This window comes from Aplysia californica, unplaced genomic scaffold, assembly GCF_000002075.1.
Source record: "Aplysia californica isolate F4 #8 unplaced genomic scaffold, AplCal3.0 scaffold00112, whole genome shotgun sequence".
NCBI lineage: Eukaryota > Metazoa > Mollusca > Gastropoda > Aplysiida > Aplysiidae > Aplysia > Aplysia californica.
The window spans coordinates 1,200,938-1,223,752 of record NW_004797382.1 but is presented as its reverse complement, the minus strand read 5'-3'; the positions used below and the strand labels follow the sequence as shown (position 1 = coordinate 1,223,752).

Below are 22,815 nucleotides of genomic sequence, written 5' to 3'. Positions count from 1 at the left end.
GCACTGCTGGAAACTCAGCAAATGACAAAATAATTGTCCCTTTGGAGATGGGTGAAAGGACGACAACTGTCAGTACAGCAAAAATCAAAAGGACAGAGAAAAATGCAACAACCACATGCAAATAAAACATTGGCATCTAGGGCAACACAGAAATAGTGAGCAAAGTGGGAGGAAAACAATTCACTTGTACTGTTTGTTCCTGACAAAAAGTCTTAATAAATAACCCTCCCCTCCCCCTCCCCCAACAAAGCTCAACAACCATGCAATACATGCATGCAACAATACAACATCAAAACTCTAAATGCAATTGCACCTTCCTCTGTAGGTGATAAAATAAGTAAGAAAGTGACCAGCAGTAACTTTCACATTTCTTAAAACAAGTTTTCAAGAACGGAATACTTTAACACTCTATCTGATTAAACAATAATTCCTTTAACTCATTAAACCAGAGTGACAGCTCCCAGTGGCCGAAACTTCTTACCAAAACGACGAGTAACCACTCACAGCATCTAGGGTCATGCACACAGGCTTACGCCAGTTTCTCGTCTACATGGCAACGAATGTAAAATAATATATTGTACAAAATCTCTCTTAAGGAAGCTAGTCTCTCTTAGGTTGGCCTTGAGGTGAAGCTCATATTGTAAAAGTAGTAGAGTGTCAGTCGAGGGGAGTTGTAGAAAAAAATATATTCTGTCAAACCGCGGGAAAAAAATTCTGGGGTCAATGAATGAGTTAATACAACAATAAAGGAGCAAACATCAATGGTTATGTCTTACAACAGAGACAACTAGAAAATCCAGTAAAATCTGGAGAATAAAAATTCTGAAGAAGCCAAGGCAGGTGGAGAGATAAGACACTGGACTGTTGGAGTAAGAAAAACCCATAATAAAAATAATGGTGATACGAAAAAGGAAAGGCCCATAACCACTGACCCAGTTGGCACGATGTCTGATAATAGTGATAAAAACCCCCCCAGTAAAATAATAATGCAATAGCAAAGAGAAAAATTCAGATAAAGGAAAAAACCCTCAAATTTTTATATTTCATACAGACAACACCCTGAGGTGGACGCTGGAAAGGAGAGATGAGCAGCTATGGACATGTGCCGCCTGCTATGATTCTAGCTCTGGATCCAAGTAAATCCAAGTAAGACAACAGATCACATCATTACACTTTTGTGAGAAACTTTTGTAAGGGCCTTCTTACTGACCACTCGGTACATTTTCAAGTATTCTTGGTCCTTTTCGCAAGTCTAATACTTAAAATTTGAAAAAAGTTACACTTGAAATGACTTTTTATTAATTTGCGCCTTAACCCTTTCCGTGTGTTGTGTTTTACTATCGTATCCATACGACGTGGGGAACTCTGTGCCACCACTTTCCAAAGAAGAAATGATACAAAATGACTCCAGGACTTACGGATAAGGTTAAACATCTGATCCCTGAATTTTTTTCTTCCAACAAGGGTGTAACTAAAGATGTTTTTTGAGCTGAAAAAAGATACTAAGTTTCATGTCTTTTATGTACGCAAATGGCGTGAAATGCTCATCTAAGAAACAATGTTTTGTTCTTGTTTTAGAAGAAATGAAATATACAAAGAAGAATAATGCTCTCATTCAGAAAAGCCCACAGCCAATGACTTCAAAGAAAAAAATCTGATCAGATTCTGAATAATACATGTGAAGAGATTACCCGACACAGGCACATGCAATATAAATAGCCAACAATAATAACCTCCTCACCAACAGAAACAGCAGTATTAGCACAGAGTTACAACAAAGATTTGTGATACAAAAGAGAAACTACACAGTGAAAAAAGAACAAGAAGGTTTACCCAAACAAAGCTGTAGTCTGTCTATACGACGATGGAGAAGGAAAACAACAGAAATAAAAAAAGTCGTATTTTTAAAAAATTTGTTCATATTTATTAGATTATATCCCTACAAAAACATTTCCCTCACTGCGGCTAAACCATATTATTTATCCTTTCTGTCTGTAATCAGAACAAATTAAATTTTTTTCTTACTTTTGCAGAGATGATCACACATGTTATATATATATATATATATATATATATATATATATATATATATATATATATATACCCTATCGGAAAGTTCAAATTTTAAAAAATAATTTCTGAGCATGAAATGGTGGTTGGAGTGGGTCTGAACACTCTGGGATAAAAGAGGTCAAGAAGTTTTCAAGCTACGAAATGTGGCTTATGGCCATAATGGTACGTGCAAGCCACATTTTGCAGATCTCAGCAGGGAATGAGTTACATCAGAGACTAAAAATAAAAAAATTCTAGTCTAATTATAGCACTACTGAAAGGGAGAATTCTCAGTTTAATTTTACTTTGGTAAGAATTTAATGTCACTTGCATTACTATAAAGTCATAAAAGTGCTGAAGATTAGAGGCGTTACAAGAGAGTAACAAACACAAAAAAAAAGAAGGAGAGAAAAAGACAATAGATATTTAATAGGAAAGAAGGAGCAAACCACACCGGAGCACCCGCCAACCACCCTCACAGAATTTTTAACTCGGGGTGCACAAAGTATGAAGTAGATAAAAGGCTGCGAAATAACTCCATGCTAAGCTTGAAAGTCTCCAAACCTCTTCCCTCTCAGGTTGCAGGCTATTTTGCATTGTTAAGTGGGAGTATAAAGCAGTGAGGGAGCAAAGTCAAGGATGCCTTGTTAAGAAATTGTTATTCAAAGACAGTACGTAAGGTGACTAGTTAAGAAATTGTTGTTCAAAGACAGTAAGTAAGGGTGACAAGCTAATAAATTGTTGTTCAAAGACAGTAAGTAAGGGTGACTAGCTAATAAATTGTTGTTCAAAGACAGTAAGTAAGGGTGACAAGCTAATAAATTGTTGTTCAAAGACAGTAAGTAAGGGTGACTAGCTAATAAATTGTTGTTCAAAGACAGTAAGTAAGGGTGACAAGCTAATAAATTGTTGTTCAAAGACAGTACGTAGGGTGACTAGTTAAGAAATTGTTGTTCAAAGACTGTACAGATGCCTAGCTAAGAAACTATTGTTCAAAGATAGGAAGTGTGCCTGGCTAAGACGCTATAATTCAAACACAGATTATCAGATGTCTCTTAATCTTTACATAACAAGCTTTGGCTGCATATTTCAAACTGAAGACAATTTCATCCATGCACCAAGACCCGTTGTTTTACTTTCTTTTCAAAAGCCAAGATGAAAATCTGACAAAGAAGCCAGCAGTCATATTAAAGCCAGGAACAAAAAAATCCAAACACATAGCACAGGCAGTATTGCATACAGACGTATCTCAAAGGCCGCCAAAATTTCTTACGTCTGTTTGCAATACTGCGCGAGATAGAATATGCTGTTTTTGCGTTTCAGGTCATCAATATTATAATGAGCTTCAAGGTGCATGAAAAGAGAGTCACACGATGCACAAGCTGATAGAGGGTGGACCAATGTTCTGGAAGTTTCTACTTCGAGACAGGTTCTTGTAAATCAAAAGGCACTCACCTCATCATCTGATGTGCCGCTTTGAGACTGGGCTGCAAGACATTGAGAATAGACAATGGAATTTCAAATTGATAATAAATAGCATTTGAATCGAGCAAATTCCTTCTCAACAGCATAACAAGCTCTATGCGCTTTACAATCTATACATTGTTACCCCAGCAGACCTGATACCATTCAGAAACAATCTCAACTTCCTGGGAAGCATACAGTGCATACAGATTGCATTCCTTCAATCTTCTCTTTCATATAGGCATACTGTAAAGCAGTTCATGAGTCATTGATTTTTCAAAAACATTGGAATATTCAAGAAAAAAGAAAAGAAAAAGAGAACAGACAAAAACAACAAATTTACTGATCCTTGTAGCCAAAGTTGCCTAAAAATGGTATGATAGAAAACACATGCGCACGCACACACACACACACACACATACACACATAGAGCATAATAAATGATGACAACCCCTGTAAGGCAACTATTATGCTGGGGCCCTATGGTTTTTACAGCAAGCTCAAATACACACACAGATTCACCTCAGTCATTACCAATCTACACGCCACTGCACCCATATTACCTCATATATATTCTCTTTTCAGTACCCACATTCATCAACCACTCAAAACGGAATAGCCATTAAACCCTTACAACTAAAATTAAGCTCTTTTTCTAACCAGAGTAGAAAAAGTACTTTTGAAATACAATTTCTCACAGGTACTTGAGTGTGCGGGTACAAATATCAAAATGAAACCTGTGAGACTTTTCTCCATCTAATGACATGTCATGAGAAGAGCTGAACATGTCTCTGTTATTGTTGTTATCTATCCAGAAAAAATGAACATGTTTCTGTTATTGTCGTTATCTATCCAGAAAAGATTAACATGTTTCTGTTGTTGTTATCTATCCAGAAAAGATGAACATGTTTCTGTTGTTGTTATCTATCCAGAAAAGCTGAACACACGAACTGACTATCTAAAGGACAAAACCGGACACAGGTGGGTGTGTCCCAGATACTTACGATCTCCACCGTTTTGATAGAGGAGCTCCTGTAAGGTGGGAAACAAAGGAGAAATGAGTCAAGGGTTGGTCAAATCCTCATGTATCACAGTCAAAATATAAGATAAGAAAAGATAAGATAAGATACATCTTTATTGTCCAGATCCTGGCACATTGGTTTGGTGTTCCACCACGAGTACACACACACACACACACACACACACACACACAAACACACACATGTACACACGTGCACACACATGCACACACAAGTAGGCTTACAATCACATGCATAATATAAATGAGCACCAATATAAACAATAATAATCGTAAGCTAGATACACACTCAATGTTATTTTGATGCATGCTCTAAGGTCGTAAGTACACTAAACAAGATGGTTAAGACGGAAGCATTTTCATAGATGATGGTAAAAATGACCTTCTGTATCTTTCTTTGTTACAGATCAGAAGCATGGGTCTTTTTATATATTTTATGTAGCACGTAAGAGGGACGTTCAGTAAATTTTTACTCTGTCCACAGAAATGAAATAAAAACCAAGAGGTAATCTTAGTTGTCTTGGGGTACGTGTAAAAGCCAAAAGCAGATGTACTTTACTAGCTCAACTGATATGCTGGACAGGGGGGGTGGTCAAATCATATTTGTGCAGTCTTGACTTTAATTTGTCTTTGAAGTATTCAAGGCCTTTCACAAACTTAGCAGTGGTTAAAGGGCGGTTACATCCGTACAGTCAAGTACCACAGCCAAAGTGACACAGACAAAAGATATACGTTATCTACAGTTATTATGTTACCATGACGAGCCGGTGTCCATTTTCCTTGGCAAGGTCATACGCTGAAACAAAAAAACCCAAAAAAATATGTATATAAAAAATATTAAAAGAGCTTCCAGAAATATGTCTTTAAACTGACAAAAAAGGTGTTGAACCAAAAAGTAAAATTGATAGGTGAAAAAGAAACATGCTAGTGTAAGTGTACCAGTCAAAGACCCCCCCCCCCCCCCCCCCCCCCCACAGTATGGTACCCTCTATGCAAACAGCATATCTATGTCAAAACTATCATATATTGATAGCTCCCCTTCCCTAATAACTCCAAGTGGGTGGTTGGCGGGTGCTCTGGTGTGGGTTGTTCCTTCTTTCTTATCGAACATCTATTGTCCTTATCTCTCCTCCTTCTTTCCTATTGAACATCTATTGTCCTTATCTCTCCTCTTTCTTTCCTTTGCATTTTACTCGCTAGTAAAAACACCTTCAATCTTCGGCACATAGATAATTATTTAAATTAATTACTATTTATGCAGCAAGGTCCATAAAACTCTTAATAAAAAACAAAACTGACCACTTCAATAAATAAAAAGACAAACTGGCTACAGAAGGAAACAAACCACAGACGTACCTGTTTCCCCGTGCCCGTCTCTGCGTGAGACAACCTGTGGAGCAGACAGTGACACGAGATATTTTTTATAGTAGAGGGTTTTACGGCGCTCGCAACTGCAAAAGGTCATATGAGCGCCAAGGGGTGGGTGTCAACAGAGAAGTCTTTACAGGGAATCAGACTTAGACTGCTCACCTATCTGGCTTCAACAGCACAAGGTCTGCTTCGACCATCAAGGCACCCCAAAATAGCAGGTCACAAGAGAGTGACAAACATACAAAAGAAGTAGAGGAAAATGACAATAGTAAGGATCAGGAAAGAAAAAGCAGCAGTTCCCTGTTTTAGATCAGGCACAGTTATGAGCGTGACATGAGTCAGCCCATTCACAATTCTACTATGCTTGAACGAGAAATGTCCCCCCTTTGGGAATGGCCTAAAGACACTACAGTCAGTGGCACTGCCCCGGGGGGTTGACACAAGATGACGACAGATAACGCTTAGTTTCCTTGATATAAAAGAAAGTCACCAAAGTTGTACATCAACTTTGCCAAGGGCGGTCCCAAACCTGGCTGAGAAAGAAAGACGGCTGGGCAAAGGGTTCGCTACCTTAGACTTAGAATTACTTAGGCTTAGAGACTCCCTTCTCGGCCTTTTCGCTAGGATCAAAGTGTAGTATCCTTGCCCTGTGGCGAGTTGTAAGCAGGATGGATGCTACATGAAGCTGATGAGGCTTCAGCCTCAATTATATCTAGTGGATGGAAACTTAAATTATTTTAACACTTTGCCGTCACATCTCGCCGATTGGCGATGTTTACCACCCAGTTTCTTTGGATTTTCCCCCAAATGTCTTTGCCTTTGATGGCAAGGGTTTTTACTATATGAGCCTTGTGATGGCAAAGTTTTAAAAAGGCTTACAGACTCCCACGTCTTGAGACACACAAGGCAATCAGAGACGACCAGGAAGAGTTGTCTACAGTTAAGGCGGGGTCATCACTCCATTTCTTGTCCACTAGTTTTAAAGTCTTTCGCTATAGTCTGTTTCAGTTATCTACCCCCTCTCAATAAAAAATCAAACCACCCAAGCTACAGAAACGCTCATGAGAGTATCAAACAACATTTAAGACCTGGGAGAGGATGGATTTTCGTCACTTCATTTCTTGTCTACTAGTTTTAAGGCCTTTCGCTATAGTCCTGTTTCAGTTATCTAACACTCCTTTAAAAAAAACCCCACAAACACAACCCAAGCCACAGAAATACCAACAAGAACAACAAACGATATTTTGGACCTGAGAGAGGATGGATTTTAAGCAGGAGAGTTACAGCTGGAGAAACTGGCCCTGGATTTAGATGCGCGGAGAACTTTTGTTGGTGACCTATGTACTAGGCAGGACCACAGGCCTCTACGAACGTAACGTAAGCAAAGTTATAATTTCACAGGTTGCAAAATGTTTACTCTGTGATTCTATCAAAGGGCAATGATTGATTGTCAGAAAATATCTTGTTACAAGTGTGCATACTGGATGATTCTATGGCTGTGTCTGCTGTATTTAAGGTGACAACTTTCAGGAGAGCAATGCTGCTATAAATCTAAACTCTACACACATAATGTTTATAATAATAATAAATAGTAATATATTGCATTTATATAGTGCATTTCCACAAAGAAGTGCTCAATGTACTGTACAATAATACAAAGAACATATGCAGCGCACAGCTCCTATAGTGATCCTCTTTCTCTCTCTCTCTCTCACTCTGTCTCTCTCTCTCTCTCCTCCTCACTTTCTCTCTATCTTTATGTCGTTTATCATTATCTATCAACACAACGGAGACATCTCCACTCACGTCAGCCCCAGAGAAAAGGACCTTCAGAGTCTCCAGAACGTTGTCCCTGGTCGCAGTGTTGAGCAACTCCTGAGATGACACAACACAGTGGATAGTGGTCAGTGTACAGCTAATCTCATCTTTTCATATACACAGAGCTCCCTCGTTAAAATGTTCTCCATTATTTGGATACAACAGTAATAATAAGAAGAATAAAGGGTGGTCAGGGTACCGCTAATCTCATCTTTCCATATACACAGAGCTCCCTCGTTAAAATGTTCTCCATTATTTGGATACAACAGTAATAATAATAAGAATAAAGGGTGGTCAGTGTACCGCTAATCTCATCTTTTCATATACACAGAGCTACCTCGTTAAAATGTTCTCCATTATTTGGATACAATAGTAATAATAATAGTAATAAAAGTAAAGGGAATTTATGTAGCGCCTAATCCCGAGAAGGCTATAAGTGCTGTACAATGCGGAATCATCGCTCAACTTAACTAACGAATCAAAGGACAGAAAATACACAACGTGAGACCAGTTAACACACACACACACACACACACACACACACACACACACACACACACACACACACACAACTCCCAGACCACACATATTCTAACACACAAAATGTAATGGCAGAGGATAGTGTTGAACAAAGGTATCTTTACGCTTTTCTTAAACTCTCTCTCTCTGGTGCTCTGGAGTAATGATATGCATTTCTTTGGGAAGGATTAATTAATTGATTAATTATATTATCCAATTAATTAATAAATTAATAGATTAATTAATTCATCATGACTCACCACTCTCTCTCTCTCTCTCTCTGATGTAATGGTATGCATTTCTTTGGGAAGGATTAATTAATTGACTAAGTATATTATCCAATTAACTCTTTTTATCCGGGCTACGAGTATACTCGTAACGAGGACCAGTCCGGGCTACGAGTATTCTCGGAACAGCGATACGGTCACGTCAAAGAAGCTAGTTCTGCTTGTAATTACCAAAATACGCAAATACGGCGATGCTAGCTCTGTCTGAATATTTTAATTTTTCAACGAACAGTGGTTTCTTTGTTTTTGATGGGTGTAGAAGCTTGAAAGATGTCTCGAAAACGCACATTCACGACCGACGAAGTACTTTTTGAAGTTGCGCTGGGTTGTGAGGGGGAATGACACTAATTTGATGATAGTGACTCTGAAATAAGTGCCGTAAATTCCGTTGTGGATGATAAGAAACATGACTTAGACTCATCTAATAGCGATTCAGATCATGGTGAAGGGGTCAGTACTGGAATTCGTGTTCGATGGGTAGGGCTAGATCTAGATCTATAAAATCCAGTGGGACGTCGTGGGCGCGGCAATCAGGGTCAAGTTCGAGGGTGGAATACACCTCAAAATCTACATTGTGCTATTGGTGTATTTCCTAACCACATACATTTACAAAAACTACATTCAATTTCTAACATAACTGCCAAATTTCCTTTTAAACCTTAGAGTAAAAGTAAGAAATATTGAACTATACGCACTGACTTCCGACTCATACGGCGCGGCGGCCCCAGGACGGGTACAGAGTCCGTGGGGGTACGGCTAGGATAAAAAGAGTTAATTAATAAATTAATAGATTAATTAATAAACTCCTCATGACTCACCTCTCCCAGAGCCGTGGCTCCCATACTGGCAATAGGGTGTAGGTCACAGAACTTCTTCTTGAGGTACTTCGCTGTGATGATTTCTTTCCGTTTGTCCATGGTGTCTGTCGGCTTGAGCTTCAAGTTAGGAGGAAGACGGTGCTCCCAGAACGTGTTCGAGTTGGCGTTTCCAACAATGATCAGGAGCTGATTGAGGAGTGGGGGTGGGGGTGGGGGTGGGGTTGGGGGGCGGGAGGGAGAGGAAAGGATTATAAAAATTACTCTTTGAAAAATGTCTTTTAGTCTTTTATAAACAAACACACATGAATATCCAGGGAGTGAGATTTGCCATTTTTTATTTCTTCCATAAGTGGTATACATATGTAAGTTATAAGCAAACTAAGTGGGTTGTGATTCTACTTATAACATGTTTTATCTTTGTTGACAAACTCATTTCATGGAGATCAATTTCTTCTTGGATAGAGGTACACCACTCCAATATATCAATATGCATGCACATGTAAGTGAATGCGTGCCTCTCAGTGTGTGCATGCATGTGTGTGTAACGCATGCATATGCGCATGTGTGTGTGTGTGTGTGTGTGTGTGTGTGCAAGCATGTATATGTGGGTGATGCATATGCACATGCATACATGTGTGAATGTGTGCGTGCGAGCACGACATATCTCAATCTGCTCCTCATTATTACTTTCCCTCGCATTCACACTGAGTTTTCCTTTCACCAGTTCTTTTTCACATCTTATAAAAAAAAACCAAACAATATCAAAACCACCACCATCACCATCAACAACAATAGCAACATCAACAAAAAAACAAAAAACAAAACAAAAGTGACAAAAACATTAACGACAAAACCACTACCACCACAATTAACAACTACAACCCCCCCAAAAAAAACAAACAAACCCCAAAACAAACAAAAACAAAACCAAACAACTAAACGGCAGCAGCAACAACCAGTGACTACCGACCTCAGTGAGACTAGGCGTCCAGACCCGAGTGTCCATCCGTAGTGACCGAATCTTGGAGACGCGGTAATCAAACATCCGGTGGATGCCTGCACAGTTCTTGCACAGCACGATGCCCAGGTTGATGGAGGCCCAATCCGGATCTGTGGGTCAAGGTCACGAGAGGTCAGCCAGTGATTGCCATGACAAAGAAACATGTCACAAAAAGAACGATGTTGCACAATAGTGAGGTTAAAGGATCAAGCCAAAGTGATGTTTTACAGGCAGCGGCGATGGATTGGACACACTCTCAGGAATCCAAACAGCTGCTGAGTGTCAGGGATCAGTTTTCATCACAGCTAAGCCTGCCACCGAGGAGATCTTGTGGGACAATCAAGCTGTGAGCTAGGCTGGTTGTGGGGAGTGGAATTGAGCTCTAGGGCTTTACCTGGGAAGGGGGGGGGGGCTAGAAAAGGCGACAAAACCTAGAAACCCCCACCACCACCCTCCAAAACAAACAAACAAACAAACAAACAAAACAAAAGCAAACCCAAAACCACCCACCCAAACCCCCCCCCACCCCCGCCAATGAATTAAATAATCAAATACAAACAAATAGATCTAATCATTGTTGTTATTCATATTCTCTTATTAATTGTTCAAGCTTAGTGTTGAAATACCATTGTATGATTTACTTACAATCTCATAGTCAATGACCATCTGTTAAGAATAAGATCAGTAACAAGGTATGCGAAAAATAGACAGTGGACGACAAGAACATCCCCCCCCCCCTCGCCCCGAACCCCCCCCCCCCCCCCAGAACCCAACAACAAAACAACCCCCCCACCCACATAAACAACAACAACAAAAAAACCCAAACAAAGCAGCTGTAGCCCTGTATCTTTGCATCATCTGAACAGAAAAGGGTTACGTAATGTTCTAGGAGCCATGACTCACTGTCAGCGTTGCAGTCAGCACACTGTTTGTTGGAGAGGTTGTGGTAGACTTTCTCCACCACCGTGTTGTCCCCGAGCCCCTCGGCGATGGCGTCCTCCATGGCCATACGCCACTGCTGCATCTCTCGGTCGCTCTCAAACGTTAAGCTGGGAAGTGAAATATTGTAATTGTAGTATTTGTAGATGTTTCTTTTCACTCTCTCTTAAAGGAGCTCGATACTTACGGGACAACATTTTTAATTAAAGACAAACTGAAACAACTTTTGTCACAGGCAGTATGTACGAGACAAAAAATTCAATTGTAGATGTTTACTGCCCCCTTTCTTTTCACTCTCTTTGTTTTGTTTTAGTAGAGGTTTTACGGCACTCGCAACTGCATGCGGTCATATGAGTGCCAAGGGGTGGATGTCAACAGAGAAGTCCTTACAGGGAATCAGACTTCCTCTGCTCACCTTTCTAGCTTCAACAGCACAAAGTCTGCTTCGACTATCAAGGAACCCCGGAAATAGCGGATCACAAGAGTGTGACAAACATACAAAAGAAGTAGAGGAAAATGACGATAGTAAGGATTAGGAAAGAAATAGCAGCAGTTCCCTGATGCAGTTCATGCACAGTTATGAGCATGACATTGATGAATCAGCCCATTTACAATTACAATTCTACTGTGCATAAGAACTCGAAATGTTAATGTCCCCCCCTTTGGGAATGGCCTAAAGACACTTCAGTTAGTAGCACCCGCCCCTTTCTTTTCACTCTCTCTTAAAGCAAGCTCGATACTTACCGGACAACATTTTCAACTAAAGACAAACAGAAACAACTTTTGTCACAGAAAGTAAGTATGAGACAAAAGATTCATGTTCAACTGTTAACACACTCGATTATGTAAGCAGTTGCCATGGAAACGGCGGTTATCTTGAAAATTGGATAGAACATTTTATTTTCTCCACCATTTCTATAGCATTTAACTTTTTAAAATTCGGCAACTTGCAAAATATCTCAAATAAATAGGTGCCTGCAGCTGGATATTTTGATTTTTGATACTATACTTAGAAAGTATCCAAAATTGTTCTCAAAGTTGTGGGGATATGGATTTTGATCTGGAAAAAATATTTTTGTCATGACAACAAAAAATTGTAAAAATAATTCTAAAGCAAAATGTAAAAAACTAACCAGCCCACTACAGGTGCAAACCATTTCTCTAACTACATGCCAAATATCAAGTCTCTGTGTAGGAAAATAAAATAAAAAATGGTGGAGAAAAGAAACGTCATAAGCAAGCAAAAAGTGGTGAAAAAGTGTGTTTTGACAAAAACAAGGTTTAACATTGAAAACGTTAGTGCAGAACGTAGAACCCAATAAAGCTGAATTCTGTTAATGTTAATCACTCAGTGAGTAGTGTCAATAAAATATAGACTGAATGAGGGATCGGAAAATACCAAAAGTAAAAAGTGCTCTGAGTGAGTGAAAATCAGTCTCCGAGGCCCTAGACCCGACCCACGAGCTCTCTTAAATGTAGGCGTTTTAACGCCTCAATCAACACAATTATCACGATCACTCGCAAACGTTAAGCTGGGAAGTGAAAAATCCTGATTGTAGATAGTTTAATGTTTTACACCCCCCCTTTTTTTTCCTCTTATAAATGTAGGTGTTTTAATTACGCGCCCATCAATTCTGTCACCAGGCCAACCAGCCTCAAGAGTCTACAACACCAAGCACTCAGCCTATGAAGGAAGAGGAAGGCCACTCAAAAGATGGATTGAGGGTGTCAAGGAAACCTTAAGAAAACATAACATCACAACTGAAAGAGCTACGGAGCTGGCCTACCATAGAAAACTGCTTCTCCCCTCGATGCTTAAAGGCAACAGAGGATGAAAAAAAAAAAGAAGAAAGAAGCCCATCAATGCAATTGACATAATCACTCTTGTTAAGGTGTGGAAAAAAAAATCATGATTTTTGTGGTACGTCTTATCACTTCTAATAAATGTTCTTTATAGCCCCTGTGCCCCCCACTTTCCAAAGTGGAAATTTACATTAATCTGATCCGTACGCTTTGCAAGGAAGTCTGTCAAATGTTCTTTATAGAACTCACTCAAACAGATTATGTGTTTTTTCTTTTGTAGATGTGGGCGACGCTAAGAGGGCTACAACTTCCCAATAGATAGAGAGATATTAATAGATTAAAACAACTGCCCCATACGGTCATATTCGTATAACATTTACAGTATCTGCAATATTATCTCTTTGTACTGCTCCAGCATGGTTGAATTACCAAGCCTCATTGCAATCTGCTATTTGGCAGTCATGAAAATGCTGCAATCTTAACCCTATCCGTACGTCGTGTTTTACTGTCGTATCCATACGACGTGGGGAACTCTGTGCCCCCACTTTCCAAAGCGGAAATTTACTTTAATTTGATCAGTACGCTTTGCAAGGCATTCTGTCAAAACAATTTTTTGAGAAATACTGAAAGTTTCAAAGAGATCTTTGCACTAGAAGTATTCTAAAATGTGAAGAATACAACCTCTGGGGTACAAAATGACTTCAGGCATACGGATAGGGTTAAATTCAAGTATACAAAATTGCCCACATTGGGCAGTTAAGAACCCTGAGCAAAAGTTACATAGTCAGCCGATCTCAAAAGTATAGGACTATGTCAATAATCTGAACTTGACCGGTGTCAGTCTGGAATACTGCTCCAATTCTCATGAAAGAACAATAAGTATTCATTGTCAAACTGATTTTTGAATGACACCCCCCCCCCCCCACCCCCAATGAATATTCCTTGTCAAACTGGTTTTCAAACAACAAAAACCCAAACGAACTTTATTAATGGTCAAATTGATAATTATGATCTTGTTTAAACTTACTCAAAGAACTTGTAGTGTGTCCGAAGTTGAAGTTTGAATTTTTTCCTGTCGTGCACCTTGACAGATGCAACCTTCATGTCAATTTCATGGACTGGAGAGTTCATTTGGAAATCCTGGCGATCAGAGCAAGAGAAAAAATGACAATAATAAATAATAAATAGCATATGTAAGGCATCGTGGGGAATCATGCGCTCGTCAAATTAACAAAATCGAAGATTCCAGCATTTTCCGATGGTTTGGCAATTTTTATCAATTTTTTGTTTTTTCGCTACACTTTTATGTCCATACCAAAACACATTTCTTTGTGAATTTGTCTGAAAAACGTTAATTAAAGGGCAGAAAATGTGTAATTTTTCAGTTTTCAGGGACTCACAAGCTATTAAAGTTACCAAAATTTAGCGGTTATTTTCTCGCTAATTTTACCACTGAAACCATGCAACCCTACTTCCTTCAATCTAAAATATTTCGACTTCTATTCAACATGGATGGATATTTTTTCACCCAAACGAAGGCAAATGAACAAGTTTTAAAATTGTACCAAAAACTCCACATGCCCAAAAATTGACGAGCGCCTGATTTCACCACGCTGCCTCACATATGAATAGTGCGCATCCGCACTCAACAGAGAGCTCTATGCGCTGTACAATCTGTGTTATCAGTGACACTGACACTGAGCTATCATAAAAAAGCGAAGCTGTGAAATCGCAAAGTGTAAAAACCAAAATTTTCCAAAATAATATTTTAATGATCTTCAGACTTAAATGTGTACTCTACATTGGCAACACGTACCTCAAAAGAGTGGAAATACTTGAGCATGGCACCCCAGATAGCAACGTAGTGCTTCACTCCAGTGCCAAACTTAATGAAACCCTGTGGACAGACCAGAGAAACTGATCACAGTAGAGTTTACACATACAAGAAAGCAATACATAAGATAGAGAATGAGATTTACTTATCATAACAAGTATAATAATAAATAGAATTTGTATAGCCCAAATTTCCGCTCAACAGCAAGCTCTATGCGCTTTACAATATAATATATACTATTACCCCAGCAGACCTGATGGCACTCTGACACCATCTCAACTTCCTAGGAAGCCTACAATGCAAGCCGCCATTTATAGGCGCTGAAACACTAACACACTGACAAGATCTTTCACTGTCTATAGCAGGGAATTCCCACCTGGGTGAAGTGAAGAAAATTAGTGTAAAATGCCTTTCCCAAGGACACAACGTCAGGTTTGCGGCTCGAATCCCCGAACCTCAAGATTACGAGTCCGGTAGCCTAACCACTAGACAGACTACCTACGCCACACACTAGTATAACTGAGAGAAATCTGCCTGGAGGGCTTCTATAAATAACTTTTATTAGTACCGATAAGATGTACCACAAAAATTCAGGAGGAAACATGTCCTTAGTACAAATATAGATAATTCTTTGAAATGTGAAGTTGTTTTTAGAAGAGCAAAGGATGAATGTATAAAGCTTGGACAATAATGTTTTCCAAAAACAAAAAAAATTAGCTTCTAAAATCAGTCTACACCCCCCCCCCCTCTCATTTATTAGTGAAGGCTTGATATTATGAGTTACCAAGCACTCTCACAGGCAAAATTCTCAACCGATACTAACTCCCACAATTTTCAACCATTGCATCTCATACAAATGTGAGCTCAAGAAGGTCTTAAAAACGCTGCCAAATATAAATAAGTACAAAAATGTTTTTCAACTAGTAAAACCTTTTGCAAAAGCTAAAAGCATTCCTTGACACAATCCAAATGTTATTTTGTACACCAAGAGTAAAGAAAAGTAAAAATTTTTACAGCTCTCGTAACTGCACAAGGTCATATGAGCGTATAAAATTATGAAAGTTTTCACCCCCAGGGGCGACAGTCCAGTTCTGTACACTGACCTCTCTGTCTGGTCGCTCCACTTGTGTTCCCTCGTTAATCTCAGACCTCTGCAACACAGAAAGTTTAGGTTTAGTTAGAGTTTTATAGCACTTACCACACAAATAGGTCATATAAGCTCCAAAGGTTAGAGGTGTTACTATATATATTATAATACATATATTCTTAAAAGATTTTTAAGGCTGAAATTTTCCCACCCTCTTTAAAAAAGAAAAAAAAAAATTCCCCAAACTGATAAAAGCAAAAGGCATAGAGAGAGCTGGGGTGTAGCAGAGTATATCTGATGGACTCAAGTAGCACAGTCTGAACAATTCTTACAACCTCACAATACATGCAGTGATTGAAATACTATGGAACCTGGAGGGACAGAAACATCACGCACAGCTCCAAAATTAGACTAATGCGCTCACTGGTCACCTCAATATTTTTATACGCTTGCGAGTCGTGGACACTAACAGCAGAATTAGAGAAAAAGATTAAGACCACAGAGATGAGATGTTACCGCAGACTCCTTGACATCTCATACAAAGACCACGTTTCAAATGCTGAAGTACGAAAGAGAATCACCAACGCAGTGGGCAATATGAAGATCTACTGACCACAGTGAAGAGACGAAAACTAAAATGGTATGGACATGTCACAAGATCCACAGGACTTGCCAAAACAATCCTGCAAGGAACCGTACAAGGAAAGAGAAAGAGAGGAAGGCAGAGAAGGAGATGGGAGGACAACATTACAGAGTGGACAGGAAAGATGATGGGTGACAATCTGAGGAGAGCAGAGGACAAAAATAGATGGCGAGAGCTGGTTTTCAAATGCAGTGGTGCCCCAACGGTTGCCCCAACCACGGGATAGAAGAAGAAGAAGTAAGACATCCATCTGTCTGAGACGGCCACTTTTCTCCTTCACAGTGGCTGGCCATCTGTGACAATTGTAACAGCAATTCCGACAGATTCTCATTTCAAGATGGTTGGACAGACATATTACTTTGAGCTTAAGATGGGTGGACAAACAGATAGACACATTACCTCGAGCACAAGATGGTTGGACAGACACATTACCTTGAGCTCAAGATGGGTGGACAGACGGACAGACACATTACCTTGTGCTCAAGATGGTTGGACAGACACATGACTTTGAGCTCAAGATGGGTGGACAGACACATCACCTTGAGCTCAAGATGGTTGGACAGACACATTACCTTGTGCTCAAGATGGTTGGACAGACGGACAGACACGTTACCTTGAACTCAAGATAGGTGTACAGACGGACACACACATTACCTTGAGCTCAAGATGGTTGGACAGACACATTACCTTGAGCTCAAAATGGTTGGACAGACACATTACTTTGAGCTCAAGATGCGTGGACAGACACATCACCTTGAGCTCAAGATGGTTGGACAGACGGACAGACACATTACCTCGAGCTCAAGATGGGTGGACAGACACATTACCTTGAGCTCAAGATGGTTGGACAGACGGACAGACACATTACCTCGAGCTCAAGATGGGTGGACAGACAGACACATTACCTTGAGCTCAAGATGGGTGGACAGACGGACAGACACATTACCTTGAGCTCAAGATGGTTGGACAGACGGACAGACACATTACCTTGTGCTCAGTGATGGCAGCCATCAAGACACTGGCCCATGTCAAACAGTCCTCTGGAAATATAAGGAACATCTTGATAGAAACCCCCTTTTTTAACTCCTGAAGTAGATGTTTTACATCTCAATCAACACAATTTAGATCATTTAAGAGGCGGGCTTTGATCCTGCCCGTCGGGGCCAGCCTGGTCTGAGAGGGATACAGCATCCCAGCAGAAAGTCAGAGATACTTGATAGAAATTCTCCCCTTATGGGAATCAAACTCAGAATTTCTGTCTGTGACTGTGAAGTTCCTAACTGCTACACCACAGACACCAATAAAAACAATTGAAGATCAGCTATGTTTGTGTTGAAATTGAATTTTGCTGATATGCCTAAGACAAATATCTCTCTCTATTTCTTTCTGCTAGGGCAATTATTTCTGGAAATCGTTTGTTGAAAGATTTGTTTTTGATGCTCAGTCAATGGTGAATGAAAACAACAGCGACACATCACCAGGAAAACATACATTTGTACTATTTAAGACTGAAAAGAAGAAGAAAAAGATCTCTTTAAATACAATTAATGAATAGTTTTTTCTTTTATCTTTAATTAATAAACATGTGCAAAACACGATAAATGCAAAAAATTAGTGCCCTTTACTGACGTAGTACATACGTGTGTGTTTGTGAGTGTGCATGGAAGCGTGAAAGAGAGCGTTTTGTGAGTGTATGTTGTGTGTGTGTGTGTGTGTGTGTGTGTGTGTGTGTGTGTGTGTGTGTGTGTATAAGGGGGTGTGTATGAGTCTCTCTGTGAGTGTGTGTGTGTGTGTGTGTGTGTGTGTGTGTGTGCACATATGTATGGTGTGTCTGTGTGCAATGTTGGTATAAATCTGTATAAGCACAGGGCTTGTGAGCACAGTCCAACTAACTTTAACAGCCACCTGTATAAGACAATCACAGGCCCTGTACAAACAACCATGTCCCCCCCCCCTCTTTCTTTAAAAAAAAAAAGAATATAATGACACTATGTAAGATGTCTACCTGTTTTAGACAACCACTTTTCTCCTAAATAAGTTGGGAGTGAGGATGATTGGGGGGGGGGGGGGTGCGTCTGACAATTTTGACAGTAATGAAGACTGCATGTATGGCAGTATGTGTATTCCTGTTCACAAGCGTCAGAAGAATATGCAAAAGCACGGCAAAAACTCCCCCGAACCCGAAACTTGCTCTCTCTCACCTAAGTTCTCCGCAGAAAAGACAAACACTCTGTTCTTGAGCGTGGTCACCACTTTGAACTTGAAACTGTTCTTGTCATTTTGCTGTGGAGGTGATTAGAGAAAATGTGATGAGGGTGAGGCATCAAGAACCATGTTAGAATAATAACAGTCACAGCGATACCCACATTATTAGTTTTGATAGGACGTTTGTTTTAGTAAGAATTTTAAGGCACTGGCAACATATATAAGTCATATAAGTGCTGAAGGTTATAGATGTTACAAGAGAGTAACAAATGATCAAAGAAAAAAAGAAGGAGGAGAGATAAGGATGGCAGATATTTGACAGAAAAGAAGGAGCAGACTACACCAGAGCATCCGCCAGCAACCCACAGGATAAGATGGACATGTCCTTGAGAGACATAATATTCAGTAGGATAAATTTTTAAGTCTCACATTTGAGAGTATGGGTATTTCCACCTTCTTTGGTCCCTGAGATATTGAGAATCACTGATTCTGGCCTGTGACTCAAATAAGCTTCGCCGTGACTGACGTGGTATGTTCTTGGAATTTTTCTTTCATTTAATGTTAATAACCATTTGCAGGTCATACTTTTTCAGTATTTAGACAGGCAGACCGACAGACAAAGACACAGACAGACAGACAGACAGACAGACAAACAGACAGACAGGCAGACAAACGAGGCAGCTCACCTTGATGTCGCTCTCAACGTCTGTCATGCAGGACACGGGAATGACACGCTTGGACACCTGGGACTGAAGACACAGACAAGACACAAACATGGAATGAACAATTTGCTACCGAGTGTCTTATGAAAAGAAACGGCAAACTGAATGACGTTTCCTGCTGCTAACTGACATTCATAAAACTTGGCTCGTTTTCAGCACTGCTACACTTTGACGCAGCTCACCACATTCAATTCGTTTGATTCGTTTGTTTGAGTAAAGAGATGCACATCGACACAATTACAGTCATATGGAGCTGGGAAAAAGTAAGACAGACAGACAGACAGAAACAACTGAGGGAAAGTAAAGAAGTAGGACCTACCAACAGCATCCCCCACCCATCCACACCACATTCAAGAAATCTGAAAAACTTTTTGTCTTGGACACACACAGGCCACAAAACCCCCTCTTTATTGCCCTTCTCCATTCCACACACGACTTCTTGTGTTAAACAATTAGCAAACCATGTCATCATTTCTCTCCTTGTAGAATTCTGGCTAGATTTGCACTTAAAACTTTATGTCAAGATCTTTTTAATGGCCGCTTTATATGCTATTATTTAATAGGAGATCCACTGCCAATAAAGGTTCGGTATTTTAAAAGAATGCGATAAAGTTCTTAGAAGAAAAAAAAAATAAATTAGTTTAGTAAAGAGTTTTACGGCACTTGCAACACAATGAGGTCATATAAGTGCCGCAGATTAGAGGTGTTACAAGAGAGTAACAACAAATGTAAAAAAGAAGGAGGAAAGATAAGGACGATAGATGCTTAAGAGGAAAGAAGGAGCAAACCAAACCAGAGCACCTGTCAACCACCCACCAAAAAAAATGGGCCCAAAGTCAGACCAAATACGTAGAGCATAAAAAGGTTATTTGTGTCCCTTAGTCAGCGAGCAAGTTGTATTTAAAAAAATCTTTCATTCACTTACAATGTACATGAACACAGGACACAGAGAATAACCCAATTTCTAGTTCAAAGTCCAAGTACGAAGAGCTGAAGGCTAGACTGTGATTTATTTATTTAATATTACTTTTCTCAGGCCTTTCAACAGCTGGGATGATAATGATAGTAACAATAATAATAATAATAACAACAATAATAATAATAACAACAACAATAATTAACAAAAATAGTAAAAATAATAACAATATATATGATAATATAATAACAATATACTAGTAATAATAACAAGAATACCAACGATAATAAAAATGATGATGATGATAATAATAACAATAATAATAATAATAACAACACAAACAACAACAAAAAGAATAATAACAACAATAATAATAATAATAATCCACAATTAAAAAATCATGTACTTACTGTGTTATTGACATAGTAGCTCAGCGAGGTACCGTTGAAGACGACCCAACGTTTTTTCCAGCCCTTGTTGGCTTTGTATCTGCAGACAAACAGAGTATGTCAATTTAGTTCCCTTGTAAAGTGTATAGGTTCAAGGCCCCTAGCAACACTATTAGGTTATATATTTTAGCCTCTGGAAGGTAGAAAATATGGGCGGACAGTGCTGGATAAAGGTACAAAGCTGTACAGCTTTATGTATAAATATGATGTTTTAGTAAGTTTTAGTAAGAGTTTTATGGCACTTGCAACACAATAAGGTCATATTATATAAGTGCCGGTATAAATATGAGATAAAGAGAGAGTGGGATGAGTGAGTGAGTGAGAGAAAGAGTGTGATGAGAGAGTGATGATAAAAAGGGGAGAGAGAGGAGAGAGAGAGGGAGGGGGTGATGAAAAAATGAGAGTGGGAGAAAGAGAGAGAGATAGAAAGAGAGAGGGAGAGGAGAGAGAGAAAGAGAGGGAGAGAGAAAGGGAGGGAGAGAGAAAGAGAGGGATAGAGAGAAATAAAAAGAAAGCGAGAGAGGGGAGAGATACAGATAGAGAGAGATACAGATAGATAGATAGATAGATAGATAGATAGAGAGAGAGAGAGAGAGAGAGAGAGAGAGAGAGAGAGAGAGAGAGAGAGATATCTTTACAGTGTACTATTTTCTATTTTGTCACAATGTCCGAATTGAGGTTTTTAATGTCCTTCCCAGAAGCCTTGGCGTTTTCCATATTTGGATCATCTGTAAAAAAAGTTAGTGTAGGGGTTCCATGCCCTATCAACACTACCAGGTTATTTAAGAGGCGGGGCCTCCGAATTTAATGCCCGTCTCTGATAGGTCGGAGGAAATGGGTTGAGGGCCTCGAAAACTTCACAAAACGACCCCAATACAATAACGCACAATCTGGAATTCAAACCAGGACCACCCGCTTCATCATCACCAGCATCAACACCCGTCACGCTATCTGGCGTCTAGGGCAGCAACAAAGGATCTAAAGCTCTGTCTGTTTTGGGACATCTTGGTCAACGTCCCCCACGAATGGGTCCAGGACTTCACTTCGGACTCTACAGTGCGTCTCCAGGTCACATTGGGTCTGCCCCTCTTGTGATGTCCTTCGGGTGTCCAGTGGAGGGCAGTCTTTACAATAGACTCTGGTTCTTTTCTCAGAACATGCCCAATCCATCGCCGTACAGCTATGTGGTGAGGGAGGAGAATTTCCTCTCGTCTCTAGATCCCTTGAAGAGGTTAGAAGTACAGTAGAACCTGCTCTAATGGCCACCTGTATTTATCATACAACCACCTGTAGAGACGGCTACTTCTCATTTTTCCCTTGCATTAAAAAATAATATAATGGCAATGACAATGAAAATCTTTATTCTTGTCACAGGGAGAAATTTGTCAAAAGTGACAAAATAGAAAAAAAATTGTCTTGGTCGTTCACAACGACACTGTCTAAGACACCAACCTGTCTAAAACGACCACCTTTTAATCCTGGACAATAGGTGGCCGTCTTAGACAGATTCCACTGTATCTTAGAATCTCAGAAAAAAGTCTACTTGGGCCCTCCATCTGGAGCGACCTTGACCTACTATGCACACCCGGGGTGACTTCTCCACTTTCTTTGGGGTTCACCTGTGGGTCGCCGTTTTGTTTGAGTAAAGAGAGGCACATCGACACAATAATGGTCATTTAGTGCTGGGGAAAAGGAAGACAGACAGACATACAGGAACAAAAGAGGGTAAGCAAAAAAAGTAAGACCTGGCATTGTCGCCCTCCAACCACCCGCTGGGTCGCTGACACGTCATATGCTACAGACGCTTCAAACTTAAGATTTCTAAGAAAGTGTGTGTGTGTGTGTGTGT

General features: G+C 39.8%; 1 protein-coding gene across 1 annotated transcript in view; it reads right to left on the bottom strand.

Annotated features, from left to right (window-relative positions):
• LOC101849916 (arf-GAP with Rho-GAP domain, ANK repeat and PH domain-containing protein 1) overlaps positions 1 to 22,815 on the bottom strand; it is a gene marked incomplete in the record, with an annotated part of 138,937 nt that overhangs the window by 29,098 nt on the left and 87,024 nt on the right. The window contains 16 exon segments of the mRNA XM_035969080.1: positions 1,834 to 1,854; positions 3,508 to 3,539; positions 4,521 to 4,548; positions 5,311 to 5,351; positions 5,912 to 5,945; positions 7,733 to 7,801; positions 9,369 to 9,554; positions 10,339 to 10,478; positions 11,272 to 11,417; positions 14,138 to 14,250; positions 14,927 to 15,007; positions 16,048 to 16,095; positions 17,662 to 17,714; positions 18,876 to 18,957; positions 19,566 to 19,628; positions 20,928 to 21,006. Coding sequence (XP_035824973.1) covers positions 1,834 to 1,854; positions 3,508 to 3,539; positions 4,521 to 4,548; positions 5,311 to 5,351; positions 5,912 to 5,945; positions 7,733 to 7,801; positions 9,369 to 9,554; positions 10,339 to 10,478; positions 11,272 to 11,417; positions 14,138 to 14,250; positions 14,927 to 15,007; positions 16,048 to 16,095; positions 17,662 to 17,714; positions 18,876 to 18,957; positions 19,566 to 19,628; positions 20,928 to 21,006 — 1,216 coding nt within the window.